This window comes from Antedon bifida, chromosome 2 (genome assembly GCF_963402885.1).
Source record: "Antedon bifida chromosome 2, ecAntBifi1.1, whole genome shotgun sequence".
NCBI lineage: Eukaryota > Metazoa > Echinodermata > Crinoidea > Comatulida > Antedonidae > Antedon > Antedon bifida.
The window spans coordinates 29,554,879-29,573,071 of NC_136227.1; the positions used below are offsets into that span (position 1 = coordinate 29,554,879).

The 18,193-nt window shown below is 31.1% G+C and overlaps 1 protein-coding gene across 1 annotated transcript in view; it reads left to right on the plus strand.

Annotated features, from left to right (window-relative positions):
* The first annotated feature begins 433 nt into the window (after positions 1–433).
* The window catches only part of LOC144834475 (HEAT repeat-containing protein 6-like), a 40,996-nt gene continuing 23,236 nt past the window's right edge, over positions 434–18,193 (plus strand). Inside the window, exons 1-18 of the mRNA XM_078689279.1 lie at positions 434–532; positions 1,571–1,711; positions 2,410–2,525; positions 2,894–3,008; positions 3,652–3,747; positions 4,050–4,592; positions 5,036–5,155; positions 5,330–5,406; positions 5,773–5,902; positions 7,931–8,030; positions 8,297–8,645; positions 9,953–10,142; positions 11,557–11,661; positions 12,274–12,408; positions 13,243–13,365; positions 15,140–15,264; positions 16,527–16,687; positions 17,746–17,822. Of these exons, the coding sequence (XP_078545405.1) occupies positions 1,646–1,711; positions 2,410–2,525; positions 2,894–3,008; positions 3,652–3,747; positions 4,050–4,592; positions 5,036–5,155; positions 5,330–5,406; positions 5,773–5,902; positions 7,931–8,030; positions 8,297–8,645; positions 9,953–10,142; positions 11,557–11,661; positions 12,274–12,408; positions 13,243–13,365; positions 15,140–15,264; positions 16,527–16,687; positions 17,746–17,822 (2,628 nt within the window). The 5' untranslated portion in view covers positions 434–532; positions 1,571–1,645. The remainder of the gene's footprint in view (positions 533–1,570; positions 1,712–2,409; positions 2,526–2,893; positions 3,009–3,651; positions 3,748–4,049; positions 4,593–5,035; positions 5,156–5,329; positions 5,407–5,772; positions 5,903–7,930; positions 8,031–8,296; positions 8,646–9,952; positions 10,143–11,556; positions 11,662–12,273; positions 12,409–13,242; positions 13,366–15,139; positions 15,265–16,526; positions 16,688–17,745; positions 17,823–18,193) is intronic.

Genomic DNA, 18,193 nt, shown 5'->3' on the forward strand with positions numbered 1-18,193 from the left:
CCTAGGCTAACAGGCCTGATTTGGGCTGAACCTATAATTAATCGTAATAGTGTTTACACAATAGTATATTCAATTTTATAACAATAAGTACACTTCCTTAGCATCCATATAGGCCTAGCTGCTAGGGAGAAGTATAATAATAAATAATATTCCACATGTTTATTTCCTTCCAATTAATTAGGCTAGTTTAGTTTAGGCCTACCTAGAGAGGATACCTAGGCTAGACTAGTAGCTAGCTAGTTACTTTAGGCCTCTATTCTAGACTAGGCATAGAGAATACTATATTTGTAATAATTAGACTACCCAGGGAGTTTTATATTTGCTAATTACCATAGAGCATACAATTAACCACCTGTAGTACTAATAACAAATGACAGAAACTATTGTATATTATTTGTATTAGGCCTAAGTTATGTTTCTTTTAAAGGATGTGAATGAGACATTATGCAGGCTGTGTGTTCTTGTACCTCTGGGTCATGACCTCCTTGTTGCCAAGATTTGTCAGCTGATAGTTTTTCTCGCTCATCAAAAGGTATTGAACATCATAAAGCAGTAGTCATCAAGTGGTAACATGGCCACTTTTGCACCTCCTGAGATTATCTTTTGGGTTCTTTTGGGGCAGATAGAAGTTCTGTTTTGCAAAACGCATGTTTTTCCAGCCACACATGTGCCAATGTTTACCTAAATAGCCTTAAAATCCTTTTTCATTACTGAGATATGGTACATGTATTAACATACAAAAAGCCTGAAAATGTTACATCACCAAATTTGAAGATGTATTGTCCCTCTGAAAAAATAATTCTTAAAAACATTTTTGTTGAATATTCCTTTTTAATGTAACATAATAGTTATCCACTTTGACCAAAAATTGGATCCAAAAAAAATGTATTTACCTGAAAAAATGTAATTTAAAGAAAAAATGGTCAAATTGGCTGCCAGCCAATGGATTTTTGGTTGACTTTAACCATTTATTTTGTCATTTCATAAGTAAAAACATTTTTTTTTTTCGTTTTTTTTTATGGAAGTGATTAACTTTAATAAAACTACAAAATAAAACATTCAAAGTCTGATTTAATTAATCTTCATTTCTCATGTTTTTGGGGGACAATACATCTTTAATCAAATATTAAAATATTCTTTAGCCTTAGTAATATCTCAATCAAGGGTTAGGGTTTTTTGTTATCAAAATTCAATCAATATAAAAAGCATATACATAACATAATTATGTCTATCTTTCTGTCTAATATTTTGAAATTTCAAGTTCCTCCATTGGATCTAAAGGTGTGTCTACACTATCAAACTACCAAATATGGTAGTGATATTCCCAAATATGGTAGTAGTGATATTACATCATCATGTATCATGTCCATATATGGGCACATCACATTTTTTTGTCACAGAAAGTATGAGTGTAGACAGAGATTAAAGGTTATTTTTCACTTCCTTACCATAAGCTTCAATTAGACTCTACTATAATGTCTTTATTTTTAGACTTTTTACCATCCACATAATTATTATTCATCATTATTTCTATATTTTAATTTCAATAACCATTTTCAAACTTTTATAGAATGATTTGGCTTCACATACTGTAGAATCTGTGGTGGAGTATGTGATTGCAGCAACCAATCAAAGTCCGGAGTGGATGAAGCACGATGTTTTAAGAGCACTTGGGGCACTACTTTACGAAAATGGGCCTACATGCTCAAAGGTAATCAAGTAATTTACACCTACAGTCATAAGGGTTTATACAGTGTCATTGAAAGCCTAAACAAATTGGGGTTTTTACTAATTTCCAAATAAGTCTTGGAAAATCTTGCTTTCAAAAAGTCATGGAGAAACATAAGGCTTAAAAATATTTCTTTTTTATTTGACACCGTACACAGTACTTTTATTTTATTAGTATATGTTTTTAATTTTGTTTAATGTAAGATGTTCCTTTGTAAACTTTATTATATCCATATTGCCTATGCCTTAATACTTAATTGTACACAGTATGGTTTAAAACAAAAGGGGAGATGATCTATTTTAAACTTCTTGTTTCCTTCTTTTCATGCACTTTGTTGGCAAGAAAATATTTACTTTATTATGTTATATAAACTGTTGTTGGAAATAAGCATACATACATGTAAACATACTATATATTTCAACCTGAAATTGTTCAAATATCATATTGTTATATTATATTTATATGATAAAGCCATGTATTTTTGGCTAGAAAGGTCATGGTAAGGTCATTATTTCTTGAAAAGATTAATTCTTGAAAAAGTATATGGACCCTATAATATAGTTCCCAGAATATTTTATGAATATGTTGAAATACATTTACCAAAACCCTGTTACCCATCACAGTAAATTCTTAAAACAATATAAAAGTATACTTATATATTTATATGTTTGATTTTTCAGTTTCTTGTCAAGTTTATGTGTGACCAGCCTAGTGGCCTACTTATTGCATTGCTTGAATCTCAAGACATTGAAGTTAAAAGACTGGTATTGCATTGTATTGGAAACCTGTGTATGCTGTAAGTACTAGAAAAGGGCAAATGAGACCATGAGATGATAATCAAGATGTTCTACATAACAAAGTCTTATACCCCTTTCACGCTGTTTTTACACACACACATCAACACCTGTGTTTGGTATTATGTGAGTGGGACCTGGTTTCTGTGTGAAAGGGTACTTTGTTACCTTTTTGAAAAGTTGTTTTGTTGTTCCCCACATTTATTTCTATTTTCAACTTGTATTTGAAGGGCATGAAAACACAAGATTTTTTTTTAATCCCACAACAATCAAAATTATAAAATTAAATGTTGGTATTCTTTTGAACAAACCAGTATTAAATATGATTATGTTATATTCACTTTAACTTTAATTCATTTTATATTTCCAGTGATTCAGAAAATAGAGTAATTGATGAATGCTACTTAAAAAGAAGTTTAAATATACTTCTACAAGTTCTCCAGGCACCAAAACAACCAAAGATAGATGAATTAGAGTATTGCAGGGTATGTATGGTGTTTCTGGTACAGTAAGATATCCATTGGTACCAAGTGGTTATTGGCCATTGAAAGTAAAAGGCATCTATCAATGTGAATATTCTTTAAAGGTTTGGTCTCTGTGGTAGCTTTGATAAACCTACAATGGTCAGTCATTTAATCCAGATTGTAGTTGTAGCACAACTAAATTGTCATTCATTAGGAAACACATGATGTACCACAAATCTAACTTTACTAATCTCAATCTTATTGTCTCAAATCATGTTCCTCTCTAAACTTTTCACTGATAGTACTGTTGTTGATTCGATAATCCCACACACATCTGTTTTAATTGAGGAGGAGGTTTGAACAATGTTTTGTTATTCCAAAAAAAAAAAAAATGTAATTACAGACTTCATAACAAGTGTTTATTTAGCATGAGGTAATCCTTGTAATTATTGCTAAATATTCATAAATGGAAATATATTTTGGCACACATGGCATCTCATACTTACTTGAGTTGGATTACACAATTCAATACCTGCTGGTGGTGGTATAAAAAAAAAACTAAAGACTTGGAGAATGTGATACAATAGAGCATATATGTATACATGGTGGATTTTTGTTTGTCTCTCACTTTATCCTGATTGTTTTTTCTCTTCTAATTTTTTAGCTAGTCTATAGTGCTTTACGAGGAATTCAAGTTATTCTGTCATCTAACAAGAAAATTCAGCTCGAAAGATTAGGAGAAATTTTAGCAGCCACAAAGGTAATAAACAAATTTACAACTGGAAATTTCTTTTTGTAGCAGTCATCCTATCCTACTGTTGAATCTACTCTAATAAACTTACTGTTTTCTGAGATCATAAGTAACTTTTTGAATTTTCACATGGTAAAATGGGTAAGTATATTACAGTACTTGCTTTATTATGCTGCTTTGTTTAAATGATACGTCCAGTTAAAAGTTATCGTCCAAAATGTTCTTTGTAAAAAAGGTATACTCAGAAAATTGATACGTCGCTCTCTGTATTTTGCTCAGTTTTTGAGCTTTTAATTTTGTTTGCTTTGTAGGTTTATATGTTATTTGGTTTGCCTGGCATCAATGGTCAAGTCCCTTCCACCTTATACCCGTCAGCTTACTATCAATCAGAGCCGACACCTCTATCACCCACCAGTAGCCCAGCAAAGAAGGAAAAATCAAAGGATGAACCAAAAGAAGAACCAAATACAGAGGTGTGTCTGCGACCAGGCGGAAAAGGAGGAGGTGCAGGATTAAGAAGCTTAACCCCGCAATCGGGTAAAAAATCAAAAAAGAAATCCCGCAATAGACAATCATCAGGTAATACCAATTCTGCCTCTGGTACGAGTCGTCCAAGTGGACAAGCAACAAGCAAAAATGAACCCACCCAGGCTGTTACAAATGGAGCCACTAGCCATGCTTTAAGTGATGCACCTTTAACAAACACTGCAGCCACATTCATGCCTATTTGGAGTCGTGTTAGCAGTTCAGAATCCGAGTACTCTGACACAGAGGGAGGTCAGGCGTCGCGGTTAAGGTCAATGATGTCAAAAGTTCGGCAAACGGCTCTGATGTGTCTTCATTCTGTAATGAAAGTAAGTCATTTATAATTTTTCAGATAATTTTAAATTACTTCATTTACTCATTTTTACAGCCATTTTTTTCATTGGGAAATTTATTTTGTATAGTTTGAGTAAATTTCATATTGAAATAGTAATAGGAACCCAAATTTACTTTTCTAAACTTTGCATGATTGTTTGTCCTGGAATTCTGTCTATTTTAAGGTGATTACATGATGGATGAATTATACATTTGATTATGAAATACTAATGATAATATATTTTCCTATTTGAGGATGAAATAAATATTTGATTTGATTTACTAGATAGTGATTAAGTTTACTTTTAGGAGACCGGTCTGTGCCTGTTTGCGTTTGTTTTTTTTTGTTCCTTGTCCATGTATTGTATGTTTATGTATCTTTTATAAATGAAATAGAAAACATAGCTTAATTATAAGATTTTTTTTTAATCTCTTGCAGAATACAGAGAAGCGAACTGTGTTTGGATACTGGTCAGCTTTTATTCCAGACAGCCCAACAAGAGCACAATCAACTTCATATACTCTATTTACCAGCATCCTTAAGGATTCATCACCAAAGGTATGTCACACATCATCCTCATCATCATACAATGATTATTACATTAATTTGGTGACAATTGAAATGCGTAAATTCCTCTTATATGGATGAATAACTGTTTTGATCTTAAACTTCTTGTAAAAATGATGATTTTAATGAGGATTAGTTGATGTTTTTATTATTTTCTGTTTTTAGGCCAGAGTTGGTGGTGTCGTCGTTCTTTCTTCTATGCTAGATGGTTCAAGAAATTTCCTAGCAGCAGCAGATGACAGGTACAGTTAATCCAGGTTGTGGGTTTAAATACGATGCCTACCCATTCACCAAGACTTAATTCTAATAAGACTTAATTTATGTAGAGCATCTTATGTATGTACAGGATTTCCACCTTTCCACTATAATTATCCTTGGCATGAATGGACTAATGCATTGCTTTGTTTGTGTTTTTTTTTTAACCAGTTACACCAGTAAAGAAGTCAGTGGTCCCTAGTCTTTAAAAGGATTTTTGTTTTGTGTCACAATATTATTTCTTTACATATTTTTAGATGTAGATGTTATGTAAGTTATAATTGACTTGACTTTGATTATTAATAATATTATTTAATTATTATTGTTTGAATTTAAATTTTTCTTTTCTGTAGTGAGATCCGTCATGCAGCATTCACACCGTTCTCTAAACTTCTTGCAATGTCTATAAAAGAAATCCACAGATCCTTGTTGTTGGCTTTGGTAGCTGAGACATCATCAATGACAATAACCCAAATTATTAAAGTAAGTATTGATAAAGATCTAAACAAAATTGATGTTATATGTTACATAAGCATATAGCATCAATTGTATCCAATTTTTTTTTGTAAAGTTAATGTAAAGGTATAAAGTATTTATTCTGGTCCTCAAGCTTAACTGAAAACTGAGGAAATTCAAATTAGGCCCTCCAGAAACCCACAGCAGTTCACTGCCTATCAGATCAGCACACTGGTGATGATCCCCTTCTCTTTTCGAATAGTTGTTTAACATGCACTATATGTACACTGGACCAACAGCTTTACACCCCATCTAAAGGACAAGGCAATCTTATGCATATCACATGCTAGTCCGATATTTGACCTGACGAGAACTGGTTTTTCAACACAGTATTTACTAATAATTATATGTAGCCTTGCTAATTAACTTACTTATTGTCAAAAATAAATAAAAAATGTAAAAATAGAGGAGGTCTAGAAAATTCACTTATACATGCAATTGTTAAATTACAAAAAAAAATACCCTAGATTCGATCGAATTTGGGTGGATCAGGCTTTAACTTGTTAACTAGTTAATTCAAACATTTTTTAAGTTGTAGTTGTATTAATAGATAAGTTGAAAGTGGTTATACTCTGTGAAGGTACAATAATGTCCCTTTAATAATCATTCTCTAAAACTGTCGAGTTTGATACATTGTTATTACTATGCTAAACAGTTAATTTTTGTATTTAGAGATTTTTTTTTTAGTATCTGAATATGTTTTGTTTTTCTTGTAAACTTAGTATTTCCTTGAAAAAGATTTTATAGAAAAATAAATGCTTTGATTTAAAAATCGTCTTTTTATCATGCTTTCTGTAGCCGAAGGCATCATAGCAGTGTATGACAAATTGGCTATAAAACATTTCAACAAAACAATTCAAGTGAAAACAGTCAAGCTGACCTTTTATTAGAAATCATTACTTTCTCAATCCCAGATGAACATTTTTAATAAGAAAAATGCATTTTGATTTCCAGTTAAATGCTTGATACACTCAAAAAGATATAAATCATTTATTTTAACACATGTTTTAAATGTCTTCAACAACAAAATGGATATGAAAACAAAGTTGTATTTCATTGTGTAAATTCAGAGCACATTGTAACCGACATTTATTTGAACTCAGACAATCTTTAGATGCACAATAAACTCAATTTAAAATCATTGTTTAGTTACTTAACTTTAATTGTAATATTACTTTTTATGAGATTAAGTCTGTAAATTGACAAAAACATGTGCTCATATTAAAGGAGCTCTTAAATTTCTCTATTGTTCAGTATAGAATATTATCATTTTACAAACAATTAACCATAATACCACTTCTCAATAATAAATTCTTCTTATACCAATTTGTAACTTTGTCCTATAGTGTTAACAGATTACATGCCTAACAAATAACAAAATATACTTAGCACTGAATATCAACTCACTGCTACACAACTGTTAACATTACAAATTAAACTGGACATATTCAACTATGGTTTTATTAATAATTTTGTTATATGTATATAGAACCCCAGGGGAAACTTTCTGCACCCAAGAAAGTATACCTTTATAGAGGTATGCCCTGAATAGGGCTTGTCATAAAACATAATTGCCCTTGTTTGTTTTAAGGGAAAGTGTCCCTGTAATTGGGGTTTCACATAATATTTGGGGTGTCCCAAAACACTGTTGTTCTATTGTATTTTTTTGTAATTTTTTGCTTAATTTCTATAAATAATTCAATACAATATTTCAAATTATGACGTTTTTTTTCTATATATGTACGGTAATTGTTTAATTTGAATTCATCTGCAGCTGTGATTCTGAAATAAAACATTAACATACACAAGTTTATTGCATAATATATAAAACACTACACATTATATCTTACATCATTAGGAATTGCAAAGTGTATTAATTAACATTCTTACTTCAGTAAACTTATGTTATTGAATTTCATAGCTGTGCAGTTTAAGTATGCACTTTACTTGTATTATTTATATTTACTTTATTCATTGCTATTTTTACATTTCTAGTGCCTCTCAACTGTTGTTCAAAATGTTCCTTATGAAAAGTTAAAGGAGGGTTTGTTGACTAGAATAGTAAGGAATATACGACCATTCTTTAGTAACAAAGGTAAGGAGGAACTATTTGTCTGTTTAAGGTAGTAGGTATCAGTTATTTATCTAATACCTGCACATCATTGACTCTAATATAACTCAGATGTACCTGTACCATATTTCAGGGTTACATCCTGACCCATTTTGAATGCAGAAAAAGTTATACCTTAAAATTGACTTAATTAATTGTGGTAAAGATACCATATAAACATAGCTGAATTGTATACTAAATATCTCCACATTTCCATTCAGTATTCATTATGTAAATTTTCTATTCAATAGATAATAATATTCGAACAGCATGTTTGACCTGCCTAGGTTCAATAATAGCTGCTGCTAATGCCCCACTTCCAGAGGTCACACAGCTCCTAGCAGCTAAGAAGATGCCTACCGGAGCTGGCTCTGGAACCATTCCCAACATGGCAGCAGTCGCCTCTCGGAATGCAGATGCAACCACGAGCCAGACCGAATTGGAAACAAGAGAAAAGAATACAGGATTAGAGGACAAAGGTCAAGCAGTGATTGATGATGGCCAATCAGAAGCAAGAAATGATATGCCATGGATAATAGGTCTTTGCCACAATATCATCATTCCAAGTTCTAATATGGATTCAGCTAGTTTAATAAACAGGTATTATTTTGACTTGACATTTTATTATTGTGCAGTCCTCTCTGTTTTAAAACATACTCTCAATGCTATATGTATTACAGAAAATACAATTACATCAAACATGGGATTGTTGTGGTTTTTTTTATATACCGAATAAATAAAAAAATGAAATCCAAAAAAAAATATTTTTTGAATGGCCATGATGCTAGGGTCTTCCTGGGAAGAAAAAATACTTTCAAGATGATCCACGCTATTATATATTAATATTCCATAATAATCTAGTTCACACTAACTAGGCCGTTACGTAATGCCTGTTTCACACTAGGCCATATTGATTACGATGAATCTTACAGTAATTGACCGGCTTGTACTCAAGAGTCTTCATACAGGTTTCAAGCATAATAACCACCAATCTTCATTTCAATTATTGAATAAATTTTAATTTCTTAGTAGCTAGATAATTGCTATCAATAATCATTATATATGATTGATGGAGAATTCTCGTTGTTAAGAGCTAAGCATTTGAATTAGTAATATCAAGTGCACTGCGTGCGTTCATCCATACAATTTGGTCGGCTTAAATAGAAGTGATTTTGAGTTTTAGCCAAAGGGTTCTTCCATATATATATACTATTGTATTTCGACTACAGATAGTTATTACGTCTTGTTTTAATAGATCATGCTCTAGTTATCGAATTTCATCACATTATGTTTCATTTTCTCTTAAATTATGTAACAAAACATGCCAGTAAATTCAGTTTGTAACCTGGAGTTTGTCAGCATGTAATACTGTAATAACCTTTAAAGCAATATATACTTAGTTTATAATAATAATAGCTATTGTGGTTGGAGTTAACCTAAATATTAGCATATATTTCGAATAAATCAGTAAGCTTAAATACTATTAATCTTTTTTAATTTAAGTTATGTATACAATACAATGCCAGTAAGTTCATTTTAAGTGAAGTTGTCTGTTTGCTCTTAAAATTGAATTTAATAATAATTATTATAATTTACTGTAATAGTATTTTGAATTTAACCTAAATATTATTTATCTTAACATGATTACTTTTTAAAAAAATTAGTTAAATCGAATGTGTGCCCTAAATAGAGGTTGTATTGAATTAAACACAATGCTGTGGGTATCAGTGGTTGGATCTCAATGGAGATACAAAATAAAATAAGCAAAAAGCTTTTATGAAGTAAAACAGCCAGAAAAATTAGCAGAGCTTTTGGGCAACACTAGCCCTTCATCAGTGCAAGTGTATAATTAATAATTTATAATTGTTTTTTTAATATATAATATTAAATATTGTAAATATCACCAGATTACAAATAACAAGCACTAGTACAGCAGTTGGTGAGGTGTTACCAGTGAAACTAGAGGCCTTGCAAGTGTTAGTACAATTAGCTAAGAACTATTTTATAATTGTGCGACCTGTTTTGTCTGTCGTGTCCGATATAATTGTGAACTGCATTGATGATCCAGACCCATCTATGCAACTCCATGGACTGAAGGTAGGGAGACTTTTTATTTTAAAATTTAACTATTTGTCACAGAAAGTAAGGCACTGAATTCTAGTGACCAGTTTATGTATGCAGCCTGCCATACCAAAACTAGGCACCTTTTCTGTAAAATGTTTCTGAATGTGTAAAATCTGTATCTTTTCTGTATATAGAATACAAACAATTCAAATATATTTATCAATCCTGTTGATATATATATTGTAGCTTTCAATTTAGTGTCTAGGTCTAGCCTACCACTACTAGACAGGTTTTTATCTGATGTTATATTTTCTTTACACCAATTTTGTATTCTGGTTGGAAGCTAATTTATTCTCATACAATCTTGCTTGGAAAAGCGGTTTTTGGGTTTTGATTTAGGTTTTAAATTGTATAAACTCTATCATCATTCACAAGTCATGCAAGTAAATGTGCAAATGATGTGAATTTGAAAAGCAGTGTAATGTCACTAACCTTTGATTACATAAAGCAAAACCAGGATTTATTGCTTTCAACATAAATTCTATTAAAACCATGTCAATTCTTGCCTTTAGATTTTTTTTTACATTTTAGTTTTTTATTATTGATTTTTTTTTCACATTTCGTCGCATTGTATAGCTATTGGTCAAAGATTTTATTACTAAACTACATTCAATATTACATCCTCTCTTGATCGTAACCAAAAGTCAATTTTATTAATGTTAATAATAATTTTACTTGTCTCTGATCGCCAAGCAACTGTATATATCTCTTGATCTTCTGTTATGTTTTTATTATTTATAATAAAATCCAACTGTATGATATGTTATATATTCAGCTGTACTACTTTATTACATTTTTCTTTCTTAATAAAAAAATATTTTGTGTGCTGCCATCTATATCCAGTTTGTATAAGGTTTTTTTTAATACAGTACAACCTCTCCTTTGGGACATCTCTATTCAGGGGACACTCCAGTGAAACAGACTAGAAGCAATATATTTTATTTTCGTAAAGTCTGAACATTAAAAAGTAAAGTCTAAAGTTCCATATCCAGTATTGCTTCTTTCATTTTTTAGCTTTACAGATATTTTAAAGGGAAGGGATAGTGTATAACAAAATCAATGGCCATAAAATAGTTCCGAATTTTATTCTTGATACAATTTGTTTTTATTTTGATAATTTGTCAAGGTACTTTTATCAGAGTGCGCTTTTATTATACATGCAAAGTATAAACCACATATTAAGGCAGAAAAGACCGTGTGAAAAGATTGTGTGTATGATTACCACAACAATTACCTGCATAATTAAATAAACAGGTTATAAAGAGTATTTAAACCAAAATGTAATTGTGTGATTGTGTCATGATCCTGAAATCGACAGTATTACACCCAATTGTTTTTGCTTTATTATTAATTTGTCAAATTATCTCAATCAATTTTTATTTTGTAGGTTTTAGAAGAATTTGGCAAAGCTTTATTGAACCAGCTGAATCCAGATAGCAGTATAGATGGAATACAACATGAGAAAATTCAACCACCAATAAAAGTGGATGAGGTATAAATGATGATATGATGGGAGTCTTTTTTTGGAACTAAATCATTTGAATTTATGTTATTATTAATGGAGCAATTCATTGTTATTCTACTTCAGTTTGTAAACTATGTGCTGTTTGCTCCTCAAAACCTGTTTATGAAAATTTGTTAGCAAGTTCCATACCCACTGTTTATTGCTTCATAAACTGGAATCATATATGTTATGTTTGCAGAATAGTTTTGACATCTCCTCGTGAAGTCAATTATTATCATTTATTCTTTATACTGGATAACCTCTTCAGTCAAAGACTGTTCTCCCAGAGGGTCCAGTGTATAGCACTATGATGAGTCAGTGATGATGAGACAGTGGCTGTGTGTGAACTAGTACACCGGGGTAACCCCCTACTCATCTCGAAAGATGTACTAGGTTCTTTAAAGTGCACATGAACCAGATGTGTACACTGGACCTATAAGGTTTATAGTCCTTATATCCGAGAAGACATGTTATACCACCAGAACCATGGAGCGAGTGAGCCTCAAATCCTTGCCGATGTTATGGCTATGATTAACGATTTCTTTACACATAGTAAACAGATCAATTTAGAACTTAAATCTTTATGTTTATTTTGTCTAGGTAGTTACACTGTGGTTGCATTTGCTTAATGGGCCATTACCCCAAATTCTTCAGCATCCTCGTACTCTAGTACTTCAGGCGTTCGCCTGTGACTGCTTATCTACTATTGGTCCACATGCATTCCAGCTACTGCCAGTGAGTATGGTTGTCTTGTAATATACATGTTGATTCTAGGTATTAAAGAGGATAACAAATTTGCCTTCTCTGATATCGTCTATCTTAGTTCAATATACCATAGATATACTTCTAGTTGGCAGTGAAAACATTAGTTAATACAGTACTGAAATGTCTGAGAGTGTGCCAATTTTTGTTGCCACATTAATTTAAATCATCTCATAGCCTAAAGGATTTGCATGCTGCAGCTTGTCAACCCTTAACCCACCTGTATTTTTTGCTACATAGAGTAAAAGTATTTTAAGATAGAGTATTTGACTGAAAGGCATGGGTTGATTGAAATGGGTTGCAAAAGTGGGTGGCTTTTTTCTGTATCAAAGTCTTGTCCTTAAACATGCGATGTCTGTCTATTGACCCACATTGCTGTAGAATGTGTTTAGAATTTGTATGGGTTTTTATTTTATCAAATAAGTATCACTTGTATACTAAATACCATTTACCAAGTTATTGTTTGTATTTATTATTTTATAGCAAGAATACTACAAAAATATTATACTTTCAGAGAATTTCTTGTAAATATTTTTAGTATTAAATTTATTTTCATCTTTATACTCTGTCTACACTATCAAACTAGTTGGACAAAAGGTGTGCCAAAATATGGTAGTGATATGGCATCATCATGTCCATACATGGGCACATCACATTTTTTGTCACATAAAGTTTGATAGTGTAGACAGAGCTTAACAAGCACCATAGTCGAAATAACTGAATTTCAATTCCAATTTATCAATATTTATTTATTATTTTACTATAAAAATTATAGTAATTAAAATTCAATTTTTTTATTGTAAACAGATGGACAAAAGAATACTATGCGTCACTTTATTACTAGGCCTATCGAACGACGAAGATCATCGTGTGAAGGCATCCGCCATTCGTGCTTTGGGTGTTTATATTCTCTACCCATGTCTACGTGAGGTAAAGTTGAAATGTCTTCATATGCATTCCTACATGACTTTCAAGTGTATATATTTTCCTACAAGACATAAATTGATTGAAAAGTAATAAACGGTCAGACAGATTTCATAACTCCTTTGATAACTGTGATCAAATTCATTAGCTTCAGTTGGTTGAAATGTCACACACATTCTCAACAATCAAATTGAGAGGCTGCATATATATCTTCACTTATTTTTTTTTTCAATCGTGTGGTGTTGTAATATATTGCATCAATATAACAAATTTGATAAAACAAAATTCACAGGCAAATAGAAACTCTTAATGGACAATGACTGTGTGCTGCTCTGGTAGGTACTGCACTGCTGGCTGTTGTGTGGGTTAGTAGAGGGCCTAATCTGAATTTCCTCCGACAGTTACGATAACGATAATAATACCTTTGATTTGTAGATACAGAACCAATATATGATATTATTTAATTTAATATATGAACATAAAAAATAGTTTGCATTATATACCATACACCAACATGGTTTTTATTATTTTGTCTTTGATTTTATATTATTTAACAATAATTGACATTTATATTGCGGCAATTCCAACCAAAAAAAGTGCTACATTTTGCTGGAAAATAATGATAAAATAAAGTGGGTGAATATTTGACAAAATACAGAATAAAGAGCAGTTTTCATTTATTTAAAAAAATGAAACTATACACTGTTTTTTAAATTAAGCATAAATAAAAATAATATTGTATGTTTAGGTTGAGTATCTCTTGACTGGTTTGTGAAGAGCCTCTCCACTTTTATTGTCAAGAGACTCTCAAATGTCATTTTCTGTATAACATTTAAGTAATCTAGCCTCATTGTTTTACATTTTACATCTTCTTTTATGTATTTTTTAGGTGAGATAAATGATGATATATGTTACTTTAACAAGATATGATTGCTATCTAAATATTAAAGTGCTACTGTAATTTACAAAAATAACATCAATATTTATTGAAATAAGTTTGTTTTTACAACTTGTTTTCAAAACAAAACAATCGCAATACTAGTTTGTTCAACTTTGTGTATTATTTTTAAAGAATAACATGGGGGAAAGTTGATTTTACCAGCCTTTCTAATTAGCCAATCTTTACAGCATGCTAAGTTCATCAGATTTAAGTGTGGAGTGTCATCAGAGTTTTTGGTGAAAAGTTTAGTTTGATTACAATGTTGCAATTATTTCATTGCCTAGGGACCATGTCAAAATTATTCTATTGCAGTTGCTGCAGTATTTAGTTTTGTATACTCTTTAAAACCTGTTTATAAATGCAATTATAGCAAGCTGTGTTGGATAAACATACTGCTTCATATACTTCTGCATTGAAACTTCTGCAGTAAAACATGTAGTTACTGGAGTAAAGTAGAATACAATATTTATTCAAGAGTATTTTTAGAAGTGTTGTTTAGTGAGGGAGGCATTTATTCGGGGAAGGCATTTATTCAAAGCGGGGCGTTTATTTGAATGAATACGGTACTTTTGACAATACTATACTATGTTACAAATTATTTTGTGTGAAAACTAGTGCCCAGTGTCATCTTGGTAACAAAGTAAAATGTGCCCACACATTTTATATCACCTTTCGTTTAGACTTCCTATTAGCTAACTGTTTATTTTCACGTTTTATTACTCTTTCTCGTCTGTCATGTAGTTGATGTTTGAGAACATGATTAATTTCATGTGTCGTTCATATCATGATTTATCGATACAAGACAACCTTGAAATTGTAATAAGAATGTTTTTGTTTCAGGATGTCATGTTCGTGGCTGACTCGGCTAATTCGGTTCTTAACGCTCTCGACGATTCCATCATAAATGTTAGAATGAAGGCAGCGTGGTCCCTTGGAAACCTGAGTGACGCTCTTATCGTAAATAAGTATGTTCATGTTTTACTGTTATTGATGGTCGTCAATCTCAATCACTGGAAATATAACCAGTTGCTAGATCTTAATAGGAATGAATAAGGTCAGAAAAAGCTAAGCCAAAGCAGCCAGAATATACAAAATGTCTTTTATAAAGTAATAAAGATAGACTTTTTATCATGTCCAATTTAGCATGAATTTTATAGAATGGCTAGCAGAATCACCTGCCCGACAAAAAAACTGTGTCTGGCAACCATAAATTAACAGGTGTCCCACATTGTACAGATCAACCAAACTTAAGAGAAAGGCAACCATATTCAGTGAACCCTAAAGAGAGCCAACTTTACATAATAATTTTCCACATTAATAGTTTAAAGGTTTCATTGACTAAAACAAATCTGGTACACTGTTGAATTTATGTTGAATTATATTTGCTGTATAAGCATATGTGGTTTGCCATTAAAATGTGTGTGGAAGTGTAGTAAAAAATATTTTTGTAAACATAAATTAAACAAATTAGAGAAATATGGAATTTGGTGATATGTTTGTTGTTATTCTCTCATGTCAGTACAATTTATTCTTATGCCTAATATATTTATTATATAAATATAATATAATATTTGTGTGTTTGATTTAAAATTGGATACACTTAAAATATGATGATGGCACAATGTGTAGTGTACATGTATAAAATGTCTCCTTTTACATTTATTTTACTCATGTTCACCTGTCCCAACCCTGGCAAACTTTTTTATGACACTACAGGAAATGAAACGGATCAAAATAGATTAGGAAATATATATTATGACATACTGTATCCTAACAATTTTTATTTTATCGATAACCTTTTAAAGAAATATCTTTACAAGAAGTTTCTCCTTATCAGTACAGAGTGTTATCGTTAAAAAAACCTTTCAAAAGGCATTAAAAAAAGCCTCACGCATTCCACTTCATCTTGAAACCATAAGCGAATAACTCAACATTCATTTCAACCAAATGTGGTCATGATTTATAAATAAGTTTCAACATCGAGCATGTTTATTAATAGATAATATATTATTATTGACATAAGTTCAATTACCTTCTTCCAATTTATGTATTTCTCAATTTTACACCCACATTTAGCCCCAAAGGACTGGGCTCTGTTTGAATTTCCCTAGAGGCCTGTATTGAAGAATTCGAAAGAGAATGGTTTTCTTCAAAACATTTTACCTTTCTGGCTTATTTGTATTCAACAGTTTTATTTGATATGCCTATACTTTTGAATTTTTTATAGGCAAGATGAAGACTTGGCATTTATAGAAGAATTTTCTGATTTGCTGTTACAACGGCTATTTGAAGCTGCAATCAAAGGTTCAACTGACCACGATAAGGTCAAGTCTAACTCTGTACGAGGGCTCGGCAATCTCATGCGTTTTATTAGTGAACAAACATTAGGTAAATCAATTTTTATCCATAATTTATATCCTTAATCTATTGTCCAAGTTCTCTCACTTGCACTGTTGAAGGGCTAGCCGAAAGCTCTGCTAATTTTTCGGGCTTTTTTACTTTAGGTTTTGCTTATTGTATTTTGTATCTCCATTGAGATCCAGCCACTGATACCCACAGCATTGTCATTTTTTCAGTCCATCCATCCACAATGTGGTACAGTGGAACAGCACTAGTTCTCAATTGTACGCACGTGCAACAGAGTAGACAAAATTATGCAAGCGAGCAGTTCGAAAAATCTATTGCCTTGGATTGGTCAAATCGCTTTCGTTGCGCTTACATCCTTCCATTTCGTCTCTAGTAAAAACCAAGCATTAATAATAATAATTGCAATAAATAATAAGGGGAAGCATAATACAAACAATCTACGATTAACATTCATTTGCCTGAAGCTCTTAAACACTAGATGCAAAGATATTAATATTCTGAAATGCAGCCAGAAGTATGGTTTGCACAAAGCACTAAAGAAATTTATGCAAAATAAAATCAAATCAAGACTTCCATGCAAAAATACAGTTCATGTGGAAATGATTTTAAATTAAGAATTTGTAAAAAAAAACTACTTGTTTAATATTTATTTAGAGTAGAAATATTTGTGAAAAACTGTTAATAATTTATGTATTCTATTACATATATTTCAAATGGTGTACTGTTAAACCAAAACACTTTAAAAATCAATGATTTACACTGAATCTGTTATTCAAAACGGGTGCAATACCATATTTTGATATCCTAGTGTGTTAAGCTCTGTCTACACTATCAAACTTGACAAAAAAAAATGTGTGATGTGCCCAAATATGGTATTGGTATGCCCAAATATTACATCATCTGTCATGTCTATATCACATTTTTTTTGTCACGTATAAAGTTTGATAGTGTAGACAAGGTTTTATCTAGAAATATCTTAGATATATTTTTATGTTTTCTAAACTCCCTTTCAAAGTGAATATTAAATAAATAAATATTTCTACTTTTTTTTTAATGTAACATTGTTTTTTTTTAAATAGCTAAAGGAAACTTTTCATCATTAATTGACCGTGCTATGTGTTCACTCATCAAGAATGTTAGAGCCGGAGCTATGAAGGTATATATATTTTTTTAACATGTTCGATTTAAATATTTTGGTACCTATGATATTATCTAAAGAACAATTTCTCTTTAAATGTAGCTTTCATTCCTACTCGTTTGTATTGATAACAATTAATTATCATCAGCAACATATTATGCATAATAAAATGTGTCTATAGTTGGGATCTATCTATTTGCAATGACCGACAAACTAGGACCTATTGATTGATGTGGCATCAAATTTCATATTTCAAAATGGAACTATCTGTTGAAGATCTACAATTTAAAGTGAATTAGGTCATGTTCCAATTTAGTACGCTTTTATGTATACTCTTTATTGATATATGTATAATAAATTATACAAACAACATCCTTGTATTTAATAAA